Source organism: Pristis pectinata, chromosome 9 (assembly GCF_009764475.1).
Source record: "Pristis pectinata isolate sPriPec2 chromosome 9, sPriPec2.1.pri, whole genome shotgun sequence".
In the NCBI taxonomy this organism is placed as follows: Eukaryota; Metazoa; Chordata; class Chondrichthyes; order Rhinopristiformes; family Pristidae; genus Pristis; species Pristis pectinata.
In genome coordinates, this window is record NC_067413.1 from 38,593,338 (window position 1) to 38,605,574 (window position 12,237).

General features: G+C 44.3%; 1 protein-coding gene across 1 annotated transcript; it reads left to right on the top strand.

The window, feature by feature from the left end:
• Positions 1-869: 869 nt before the first annotated feature.
• Positions 870-11,825, top strand: eef1e1 (eukaryotic translation elongation factor 1 epsilon 1). The gene is made up of 4 exons (XM_052023156.1): positions 870-987; positions 5,120-5,320; positions 8,174-8,269; positions 10,123-11,825. The coding sequence occupies exons 1-4, from the start codon at positions 922-924 to the stop codon at positions 10,261-10,263; spliced, it is 504 nt and encodes a 167-aa protein (XP_051879116.1). The 5' UTR covers positions 870-921; the 3' UTR covers positions 10,264-11,825.
• Positions 11,826-12,237: the final 412 nt, after the last annotated feature.

Sequence of the window (12,237 nt, forward strand, 5' to 3'; positions counted from 1 at the left end):
GAATCTGGGGAGAGTTGATGGGAATATGGGGAGAATAAATAAGTGGAGATTGGTGTAGGATTAGTGTAAATGGGCACTTGAAGGTCAGGGCAGACTCGGTGGGGTGAAGAGCTTGTTTCCTTGCTGTAAGACTCTATCTCACAGCTCTGTAAGAGATTGAGGAAAATTAGCTATACTCCAATTGAAAAGCTGAAATAAAAAAATAGTGATGAAGATACTCAGCAGATCGGGCACAGTCTGTGGAAAGAGAAACAGACTAATGTTTCAAGTCAATGGCCCATCATGACTGAAGAAAAGACTATAATTTATGTTTTGTGTGTTGTCCAAATCAATGTGCCCGTGATGCTGCTGCGAGCAAGTTTATCTTCACCATACTTGTGCACATGACAATAAACCTGACCTGACTAGACATTCCAGTTTAGAAGAATAAAACAAGATCTCATTAAGGGATGGTAAGGATACTTTCTCTCCTCACTTATCCCCAATATCACTGGGGGTCTTGCTCCAAGAGATTGTGGGCTGCTTCTTTATCTGAGGATTAGTGGATTACATTAATGTCATCAGCAAATATCTCCTCCTCTGATATTCTGATCTTTTCAAAGGGGTAGGTCATTGATAAGATAGTTGGTGGGTTCCAACTCTGCGCTGAGGAAGTCCTGCATTCATGTACTTTGGGAGGCTGAGACAGGATTCTCAACAGGATGGAGAGACTGCTCCACCATCAGTCTCCCTGCTTTGTGCAGACAGGAGGCGGCGGGTGCAGTTCCCGGAGACTCCGCAGGCGGCGCTACGGACGCCGAGCGCAGGGGGCGGGGCCTGTTCCGTCCCCGCCTACGCCTCTGTCAATCACATGTCCCAGTGATTGCCGGCCGGCCGCTGCGGCTCAGCCAATAGGCGTAGCGTTCACTCAGAGGTGGCAAGATGGTGGCAACGGCGGTGGAGTTGGCGTCGCTGGAGAAAACGTTGGGGTTGAGTGGGGTCGGAGGGGTGAGTGACGGGGGGAGGGTGAGAGAGTGGGGTCGGGGAGGGATGGAGGGAATACCGCCCCACCCCGCGCAACACAGCCCTTGCGTCATCCTCCCGGTACCGCGCCTCCGGCCTGGCCATTCTGTCCCGGTGCGCCCCCTCCCCCCCTTCTCTGTCACCCGGCCCCTCCTGCTGTCGGATCCCCCCCCTCACCCGTCCCCTCCTGCTGTCGGATCCCCCCCCTCACCCGTCCCCTCCTGCTGTCGGATCCCCCCCCCCCTCCCCCGTCCCCCTCCTGCTGTCGGATCCCCCCCCCTCCCCCGTCCCCCTCCTGCTGTCGGATCCCCCCCCCTCCCCCGTTCCCCCTCCTGCTGTCGGATCCCCCCCCCTCCCCCGTCCCCCTCCTGCTGTCGGATCCCCTCCCTCACCCGTCCCCCTCCTGCTGTCGGATCCCCCCCCTCACCCGTCCCCCTCCTGCTGTCGGATCCCCCCCCTCACCCCCCCCCCCGTCACCCGTCCCCTTCCCACTGTCGGCCCCCACCCCCGCCCCCCCCCGTCACCCGGTCCCCTTCCCCACCCCCACCCACCCCCTTCTCTGTCACCCGGCCCCTCCTGCTGTCGGACCCCACCACCCCCCCCCCCCATCACCCGGCCCCTCCTGCTGTCGGACTCGCCCCCCTCACCCGTCACCCGTCCCCCTCCTGCTGTTGGATTCCCCCGTCACCCGGCCCCTCCTGCTGTTGGATCCCCCCCCCCCCGTCACCCGGCCCCTCCTGCTGTCGGACCCCACCCCACCCCCCGTCACCCGTCCCCCTCCTGCTGTCGGACCCCACCCCCCCCCCGTCACCCGTCCCCCTCCTGCTGTCGGACCCCCCCCCCCCCCGTCACCCGTCCCCCACCCCCCCCCCGTCACCCGTCCCCCTCCTGCTGTCGGACCCCACCCCCCCCGTCACCCGTCCCCCACCCCCCCCGTCACCCGTCCCCCACCCCACCCCACCCCCCGTCACCCACCCCACCCCACCCCCCGTCACCCGTCCCCCTCCTGCTGTCGGACCCCACCCCCCCCCGTCACCCGTCCCCCTCCTGCTGTCGGACCCCACCCCCCCCCGTCACCCGTCCCCCTCCTGCTGTCGGACCCCACCCCCCCCCCCCGTCACCCGTCCCCCTCCTGCTGTCGGACCCCACCCCCCCCCCGTCACCCGTCCCCCTCCTGCTGTCGGACCCCACCCCTCCCCCCGTCACCCGTCCCCCTCCTGCTGTCGGACCCCACCCCCCCCCCCCCGTCACCCGTCCCCCTCCTGCTGTCGGACCCCACCCCCCCCCCCCGTCACCCGTCCCCCTCCTGCTGTCGGACCCCACCCACCCCCCCGTCACCCGTCCCCCTCCTGCTGTCGGACCCCACCCCCCCCGTCACCCGTCCCCCTCCTGCTGTCGGACCCCACCCCCCCCCCCGTCACCCGTCCCCCTCCCACTGTTGGCCCCCACCCCCGTCACCCGGTCCCCTCCCCCACCCACCCCCTTCTCTGTCACCCGGTCCCCTCCCACTGCCGGTCCCCCCCCCCCCCCCCCCCCCCCCCCCGTTAACCGGCCTCCTTCCCCCCCTTCTGTCACCCGGCCCCCTCCCACTCTCCTCCCCTCCCTTCCCTTTTGTCGCCCAGCCTCCTCACCCCAACCCTTCCCCCCCCCCCCCAACCCTCTTCCCTTCCGTCACCTGGCCCTCTCTCCTCCCTCTGCTTCTGTCACCCAGCTACGTCCTCTTCCCTACTATCACTCAGTTCTTCCACCCCTCTTTTTGGTTTCCTGCCACTTGCGACTTTAAAGGGTGGTGGTTGAAGAAACCTTTATATTGGATGAGTATTTGGTATGGTGTAACACATGCTGCTGTGGACCAAGGACTGGTCAGTGGAATTTGTCTGAATAGATCTTTCTTGGGCAGATGATGTTGGGGTGAGATGATGAGAGTCTAATTGATGGCATAATCTGTTGTATGAATTCTATAAACCTATAGTAAATAGCAGTGACTCGGGAGTAATGATCTTGCCCCTGACTCAGGTCTTTTGACTAAAGCTCTGAAGGCTTTAGTCAGACCCTGCTTAAGGAACATCATGTAACTATGGTTACAAATTGTGATGCTATACTACTCTTGAAAGCTGGCAAGGAACTGAGCAGCAAAATAATTCTGCAGTTGTGAATGATCAGTTTGTTTCTTAAAGAATAACCTAATACTTTCAAGGCTTTTTTTTATAACAGCAAGAGATTATCTAAAGTAAATAGGTTATGTCAAGTTTACAGTTAAATGAACATCATATACAGTAGGGGAAATTTCCCTGGCTCTTCCTGACAGCTCTGAAGGGAATCACTAGCATAACTTTTGGATTTGCAGTAATCTGATGCAGGTCTGAGGTTTACTCAATGATGTATGACATCACATCTTTCACTAAACTCTGCTTGCTAGACTCTAGAGAGCAAATAGCCTCTCTGATCATACTTCAAGGTGGATCCAATGTAGGACTGGGAACTGCATTCCTCAACTGCAGGTGAAGGGGCAAAGGGTGAGGCAGATTAGTTTAAATATTTTTTATCAACTTTTTTGAATTACAAGTTACTTGCATCAATTTGTATGATTTTTGAATGCCTGTAAATGTCTTGTCTCGTTTTCTTTCAAAACATGTCAGGATGTTTGGGGGTGCATTACTTCAGCAATATGCCATGTGATGACTAGTCACTGCTGAGACCTCACTGCCGCCCATTCTAATGAGGGTGCCCCAGCATCCACGTTAACTGACTGTGAGTGATCCTAGGCAGCAACTTCTGATGCGTAGCTCCATCTGTCACAATCTAGAGACTGGTGCATTTCAAAGCAGGTTGATCACCAGGTAAAAGACTTGTATCATCCTAAGCCTACAAGTGTTGTGAACCATTGCTGTCATCATGATCCTTTTAGAGCTGGCTGCAATCCTTTGGTAGGATATATGGGTGGAGTTCATTAGAGAAGTGATATGAATTCTTAAGGGTTTCAATAAGGATTGGTGATACTTTTCCACTGATCATGTCATGACTCTGAAATGTCATTGGCTGCTACTAAAAAGCATTTTTTTTTACACACAGATCTCTAGCTGACAAGGAGATCTGTTCATTTCACATTTTTAGCAAGAAACTAAACTGAACCCCATCCCAATGAAAATTGTGACAACACCCCTTTTGTGTTGCTAATTATTTCCTCTGCATTGGAATTGCTCAAGTGCAGGAGGAGAAATAAGATTTAGTTTTCTTCTACCTGTGTTCATCTTGCAAGCGTGCACCAGAAGAATTAATTCTGTACTTGAATTAATTCTGCAAGGCAGTCTGTGGACTTTACCCAAGCAGTATTTTTAGAGCAGTGGTGAATGTATAGTGCTAACTGTTCTGTATTGTGCTGTAGATTAGTGAAGTGCCATTTTCTGATCTGGATCCCCATGACCACCTCTCCATAAACATAATTATATACTGGCAGAGCATACGGAACAATTGTAGATTTATTATTGATTCATACAGCACAGAAATAGGCCCTTCAGTTCCACACCAGCCATCAAGCACCCATTTGACACCAATCTTATTTTATTCTCCCCACATTCCTCTGAACTCCCACCCACGCTTCTACACACTAGGCTACACACTTGGATATTCCCCAATCTGAAATTTCCATTTGAACTACTTTTTTTTTTAAAATGCCAGTTGCAATTACAGCTTTTGTTTTTGCTGGAGTGAAATACAGATACTTGGAAAATGCTTTTATGCTTTATCACACTGGTTGATTTCTTCCTGCAAACCTCCACCCTGAAATTTAGATGTATAAGTAGATCCAGAAAAGAGATAAGCATTCATTGATTTGAGTCTGCCTATTTTTCTTCTGATGGTCTTAGGTATAAGGGTAATCTAAACCTATTGGACCAGTGCACATATTAAAAGCAAAATCCCATTTGATTGGCTTGTTGGTCTATCAGGCCACTATACCTAAAGAATTAATTTGATAAATAAATTATCTGATCAATAAGGCATGGTATGCAGCTATTTACTTGAGTAACCCATTGATTGATTTCCATTTATAAATTAGATCTTCTTACAATGCACTGTCAGGTCACGGTTTGTTAAGTACTCTTTTTTGACTTTGCAGGTTCCAGAGCTGCAGACAAATAACGGACCTGGTTTAGAGGGATTGACAACCATAGCATCTCATCTTGTAAAAGTGGCCAAAAAAGAGGAGCTACTAGGGACCACACCTGAGAAGAGTGCTTTAGTTCAGCAGTGGCTTGAATATAGAGTGACTCAAATAGACAAGTGTACCACTCAAGATGATAAAAGGATGATTTTAAAGGTATGAGTTAATTTAATTTCCAATGAGGTAACTGAATGAAAGATTTACTGCTCTGTATCTCATTGACAATAGACAATAGGAGCAGAAGTAGACCATTCGGCCCTTCGAGTCTGCACCGCCATTTTGAGATCATGGCTGATCCTCAACAATCAATATCCTGTTCCTGCCTTGTCCCCATATCCCTTGATTCCCCTATCTATAAGAAACCTATCTAGCTCCTTCTTGAAAGTGCCCAGAGAATTGGCCTCCGCTGCCCTCTGAGGCAGTGCATTCCACAAATTCACAACCCTCTGGGAGAAGAAGTTTTTCCTCCCCTCTGTCCTAAATGGCCTAGCCCTTATTCTTAAATCATGCCCCCTGGTCCTGGACTTCCCCAACATCTGGAACATATTTCCTGTCTCTATCCTGTCCAATCCCTTAATAATCCTGTATGTTTCAATCAGATCCCCTCTCAATCTTCTCAATTCCAGCGTGTACAATCCCAGTCTCTCCAACCTCTCAGCATAAGACACTCCCGACATCCCCGGAATTAACCTCGTAAACCTACGCTGCACGCCCTCTATAGCCAGGATATCCTTCCTTAACCCTGGAGACCAAAACTGTACACAATACTCCAGGAGTGGTCTCACCAGGGCCCTGTACAAATGCAAAAGAATCTCTTTGCTTTTGTATTCAATTCCTCTTGTAATACAGGCCAGCATTCCATTAGCCTTCATCACTGCCTGCTGCACTTGCTCATTCACTTTCAGTGACTGATGAACAAGGACTCCTAGATCCCTTTGTATTTCCCCCTTACCTAACCCCACACCATTCAGATAATAATCCGCCTTCCTGTTCCTGCTCCCAAAGTGGATAACATCACACTTATCCACATTAAACTTCATCTGCCAAGTATCTGCCCACTTACCCAACCCATCCAAATCACCTTGAATTCTCCTAACTTCCTCTTCACATGTTGCACTGCCACCCAACTTTGTATCATCAGCAAACTTGCTAATGTTATTCACAATGCATGTAATTTGTGCCCAGGAGGTCAGGATCTGAAGCAGTCAGTGGCAAGCTTGGGGTAATGGTCTGATATTGTTTTTCTCTGTCTTCTCCTACCTGATTCTATTCTTTGCCATTGTCACAAATGTACCCTTTTATTCAATGTTGTTTCTCGTCCCTTAATCCCATTAATGACACCCGAGATTGCAGTTAAATTTTACAAAAGGTATTTTCTTTTGCAAATTTATCACCAGTGATTCCTCTAGTTTCCCTTTCTTGGAACCTGTGTGCACCTGAAGTGTGATTAGTTGTGCAACTTATTTAACCTGTCTTGTGACCACATTGCCACGATGTTTATTTAATCTGTTCTTGTAGAAGAAAGCCTGTTTTTTTTTTAGTGATGTTATCTGGCCAAACATTTCAGTGGTTACTCAACTTTTAACCCATGCTATACTTCATTTTCCTTGAGAAAGCAGTGGTGACTTGTGCCTTTAGTCTAAGACCAGCTAAGTAAAGATATTGCAGTTAGGTACTGCTTTGCCAAGATAATTACTGTGTTTTGAAGGCACAACTTTTTTCATCAAGATATTTTCTCCTTTGTCTTTGGGAGAAGAGGACAGTGGGAGAAGTTACTTTTATTTCAAAGGAGCTATTCCATATAAACCTATTGCACAGTTTTCCTACTATTACAGAATTATTCTCAACTTTACAGAATTATTCTCAACTTAACACAGCAGAACTACTAGGGCAGCGCAGTGGCATGACAGCGTTACTACCGTACAACTCCAACAGCCTGGTTTCGATTCTTCCTTGGGATGCTGTCTGTGTTGAGTTCTTCCCATAACTGCATGAGTTCCCTCTGGGTGCTCCAGCATCATCCCACATCCCAAACTCATGCTACTTGGCAATTGTAAGTTACCCCTAGAATAGGTGAATAATAGGAGAATCAAAGGAGAAAGGTGGGGGGGGTAAGCTGATGGGCATGTGAGAGAATAGATTCAGGGAAATGGAACTGATGAAATGGCCTCTTCCTATGTTGTATGAAAATATAATGATACAAATTTCAAAGTTTGAAAGGTTAGAGATGTTTTGTCTATACTGCATGAACACTTTGGTATAGTTTACCTTATGAATTTTGTTTTGAAAAGTGGGTGGTGGGTCAAGTTCATATTTTCTTTGTAAATACAACATGCCATTATCATTTAACTCTGGACAAGATGAGAAATAAAAATTGTATTTATAGTATTTTTCACAAGCTTGAATCTTGCTAAACTGCTTAATTGCCAGTGTCTATGTTGAATGTTCTCTTTATGGATTGAGTTAACATTGAATGGTACACTTAATGGTCAATATACAGGCAATACTATCATGAGCAGCTTTCTGATGATTGCCATCAAGTGTCAAGAGAACATATCACTGAATATGAAGAAACCACTCTATATATATTTTGGGGGTTTTGCACAAGTACAATTTATCATTTGCTTATAGTTAAATTGATGGCCATCTTTTCTGTGTAATTTTCAAAAGGCCATTAAGTCTGATTTAATTAAAATTTAAGGATAGTCTGGTAATTACAGTTCTCCCTGCATTCATCACAGTTCTCAGTATGTGAGTTCAATTAAATACCTATTAATTTACAGAGCTATGGCACTTTGCACAATTACACAATCCTGTTACTGGTGCAAATGTTGAACATGTTCTACTACTCAGAATCTGGCTGCACTTTCATTAAGCAGACATTCTCAATAGAAGAACGCTAATGACTATGGTTTAGTTTTAGAAGTATTTACTTGCATCCAGAGTAACCTTTAACATAAGTATAGTGAAATATGTATAGATTCTCTTATTTTTTTCTTGTCTCTGCAGGAACTCAATTGTTATCTTGAAGATAAGGTTTACCTGGCAGGAAACAGCTTCACTTTAGCAGATATCATGTTGTACAACGGTCTTCATCCTATTGTGGTGAGTGATTTGTAGAACCTTAGAAACTGGACTCTTGCACCTAACTTTCTCTGAGTAGGATAAATGGATTCTGTTTAACTACTGTGGAAGATTGTTAATTCCAACAGAGCACCAAGATCTACTTAAAGAACTTTTTTTTTATCAGGAGAGATGATAAAAGGTTATATGCCTTTGTGTTTTTAATGCAGTAAAAAGTACCAAAGAATTCATGGGGAAATGTGACGATGCATTTACTTGCTCCTGTTTTATATTGTGGATACTTTGTACTTTCACTCTGCATGTAATTGAACAGTGCTCTCAAGCTGTGATTTTTTTTTTCAATCTCTATGAGAGTCCCTTGAAATTTTGATCCAGGGCCCACTATCCTAAACTTGGAAGGGAATTACCACAGAAGATTACAGCAATTATAGTAGCACATAAGTAAGTCAACATTCACAAGTGTTGTAACATTCTATCTGCACATTCTCAAGTTAAGTTGATTAGCTTCACCTTGTTTTAACCATATTTGGGCAGAAACGTGCAGACATTAATATACTTTTAGGATATTTCTAGAGAATTGATTGGGTGAGCTGGAGGAATATAGAATGGTTGATCCAATGGAGATCGAAGTAGTGTGCTTGTGGTACTATTTATTTGTAAAGAATGTGACTGTATCTATTGTCAGATTTAGAGTAACTTATAGCAAACTGTCAGGTTCTGTACGTACTACAATATTTTGAAGCAACAATTTACTCGTACTCTCACCTTTGTGTACTGCATTCTATACCCACACTTGTGAAAGCTATGAAACCTATTGCAAATTGGGTGACTGCATTACAGAATATCTCCATTCAGTCTGCAAGTTTGACCCTGACTTCCAGTTGCCTGTCAGTTTAATGCTCCATCCATTCCCTGACCTTTCTTTCTTTTGGCTTGTTACACTGTTCTAATAGGGCCCAAACTCATCATCTGATTGGGCATGTTACGTTCCTTGGGAATCAACACAATTCAACAATTTCAGATAACTGGTCTTTCCAGTTTGTACCAGAGCTGGCCAGATCTAATGAAAGGTTATCAACCTGTGACATTAACTCAGGTTTTCTCTCTCCAAGTCCCCTCTTTTACCTGCGGGGTATTTCCAAAGTTTCTTCTTGGATTTCCAGCAAATGAAGTCAAATGTATCTCATAATTCCAGCATTATTTTCTCTTTTCTCATTTATCTCCTGTCTACGTCTCCCCAGTGCCTATTAACAAGCTTCCACCATCCTGTCAGCCAGGACCACCATAGTTTGTGTAATTCATTCTCTCTTAGTGAAGATCTTCTCACAAACATTCCCTTTTGTTCTCTGTTCCTTTCCCTCTTTTCTGCAACTTAAAACGTGGAAACTTCTACCTTTTTCCTAGTCCTGATGTAAGTTCATTGACCTGAAATGTTAAATGTTTTGCTCTCTCCAAATGCTAGTTGACTAGATGAGTATTTCCAGCATTTTCTGTTTTTATTTCAGATTTCCAGCATCTGCATTTTCTTAATATTTTGTTTTCTCAGCAACAAAACAAAGTTGAATAATTAGGCTCTGAACTTAAAGTTCCTCAATAGATTGTTAAGGATTCTGTGTATAAAATGAGAAATATACATTAAACATAATAGGTTATGCTTAAAGTCACCATTAATATAACATTCAAGAAGCTGTTTGTACTTACAGTATTGAGATGTCTCAAACTCAATGTTTACAAAATGTCATGGGTAGAAATACTACTTATTAAATGTTTAAATTTAATAGGTTAGCTGCCTTAATGTAATTACTGACAGTAAGATTAAGTAACTTGAAAACCTCTGCAGAGCCACCAAACGTCTTTTAAATGTCCATTTCTAGGCTGCACTAACTCATGAAGATCGAGAGAGATATGTGAATGTTTCACGATGGTTCAACCACATCCAGCATTACCCTGGTGTCCGACAACATTTTGCTGCTATCGTCTTTGTGAGAAACAGGCTCTATCCTACCGTCCACTAGAAAAGCTGCACACACAGTGGGGCTGTAACTAAACATAATCTTGTCAGGATTGAAATAGTGAAGGTTGACATGGGCACATTTTCTGATCCTATCATAGATGGGAATGAGCCATCTCTTCTGTCCACCTGGTATGTTTGCCTTTTGGTGAAAATGTAACTCTCAGCTACTTTTTAACTTGTGTTATAAATTGGCTTCACAATAAGCTGCTGTCTCAGTATTACAGGTTTTTCCTACTGTGCAACCATTTGTTTCATTGAATCATGTTCAGAATTGCTTAGTTTCCAGCACAGAAAGGGGCCATTTTACTCACCCATCCACATCTGCATTGATACTCCACTCCATCCAAATCCAACTTAATCAGGATAAACCCTCCTGCTTAGCTGGTCTCTCCTTAACTGCCTCTGCTGTTTGTGAGTTCCACATTCTTAATGGTCCTACAGTAATGAAGTTTTCATTGAATCCCCAGCATAGTTTCTGGATGACTGTCACATATTGACAATCTCTAGTTTTGCTTTCCCCACAAAAGGAAATGTTTTTCCTAATGTCCACTCATTCTGATCTATTTGCTCATCCCTCAGCCAATGCTTTTCAAGAGAAGGACTCCCGGCCTGTTCATCTTCTCCTGAGAGGTTGAAACCTCATTTCTGGTACCACCTGAGTACAGTTCTTCAAATCTAGTCTAACCAAAGTCCGCTGCAGGTTTAGCATAACTTCTCGACTTTTCAATTTTATTCCTCTAAAAATAAACTCAAGTACTTGATTTTTTTTGCTGGTCTTTTGGTTTATTGGTACTGTAAGATCCTTTGTTCTATCACCACTCAGAGTTTACTTACCTAACATTATTACTTTTAACAAAATGTGGAACAAGTCTCATTTCTAAGCAGATATTTCTATTTAAGGTATTGCGGAAAGCTGAAGTTGTAAAATAAGCAAGCAGTTTGACAAAGATTGGTGTCATCTCTTAAGTAGACTTGGAAAAATTGTGTGATTAAACCATTCCAGCTGATACTGGTAAAGAAAAATCAACCATCTAAGCTTGATTTTAATAAAAATAAATACAGCTTGCATATAGGGTGAACAATGTGATCTTCTGTCTGTCCCTGATATTTTAGTCTTCAACTACTCTAATCTATTCTGCCTACTATTGATGGTGACTTTACAGAAAATACTTCTTGCTTTCTATTGTGTTTCACTGTGGACTGTGCTATTAAATGTGCATTTCTAAACATGTCAAACAGCTAATGTTTCTTTTCATGTTAAGTGTGGTTTGGAAAACTTCCACAGCCAACTTGTTTTATGTGGCTTAAATGTTGTTTTAAAAATGTTTACATTTTTTAATTTTTATGATTGGTGGAAAAAGTGCCAACTCTAAAAGAACTTTCTCAGCGGGAGCCAGCAACCTTGAATGACTGTGAAGATCCTTGACTTATAACTACACCAATTTTACACAGATGCCCTCTTAAATCTAGTAACCATTTTACATTGTATGATTAATATTTATTGGTGGGTGTCTGCAATTTGTATTCTAAGGTATGCTATAATAAATCATAAATTTAAACTGATTTGGTGCCTCATTGTGTGTCTTTGTGAATTGTATAAAATCCTTGCCATAAACACGCCAGACCTAGGAATACATGTTTTGACACTTGTTTTCCATAAATGTACCTTTGAAATTAAAAGTCGTATCCTGACCAGCTTTGATGTCATAAATTTCCAATTCCTTCATGTGTCATTTCACTGGAAAACCAGCACGGGAAAGAGTAAGATTTATTCACTTTGGCAGCAACAATAGAAAATCAGAACATCCTTTAAAAGTTGCAAAACTTTAAATGTTCAGTGTGCTTGGGAGACCTTGTAGGTGAATCCCAGAGAGTTAATGTGCAGGCCTGGTAAACATATAGGGTGGCAAAAACAATATTAGATTTAATTACTAGGTGCTTTGAGTATAGTGCAGAGTCATCAAGCACAGGAACA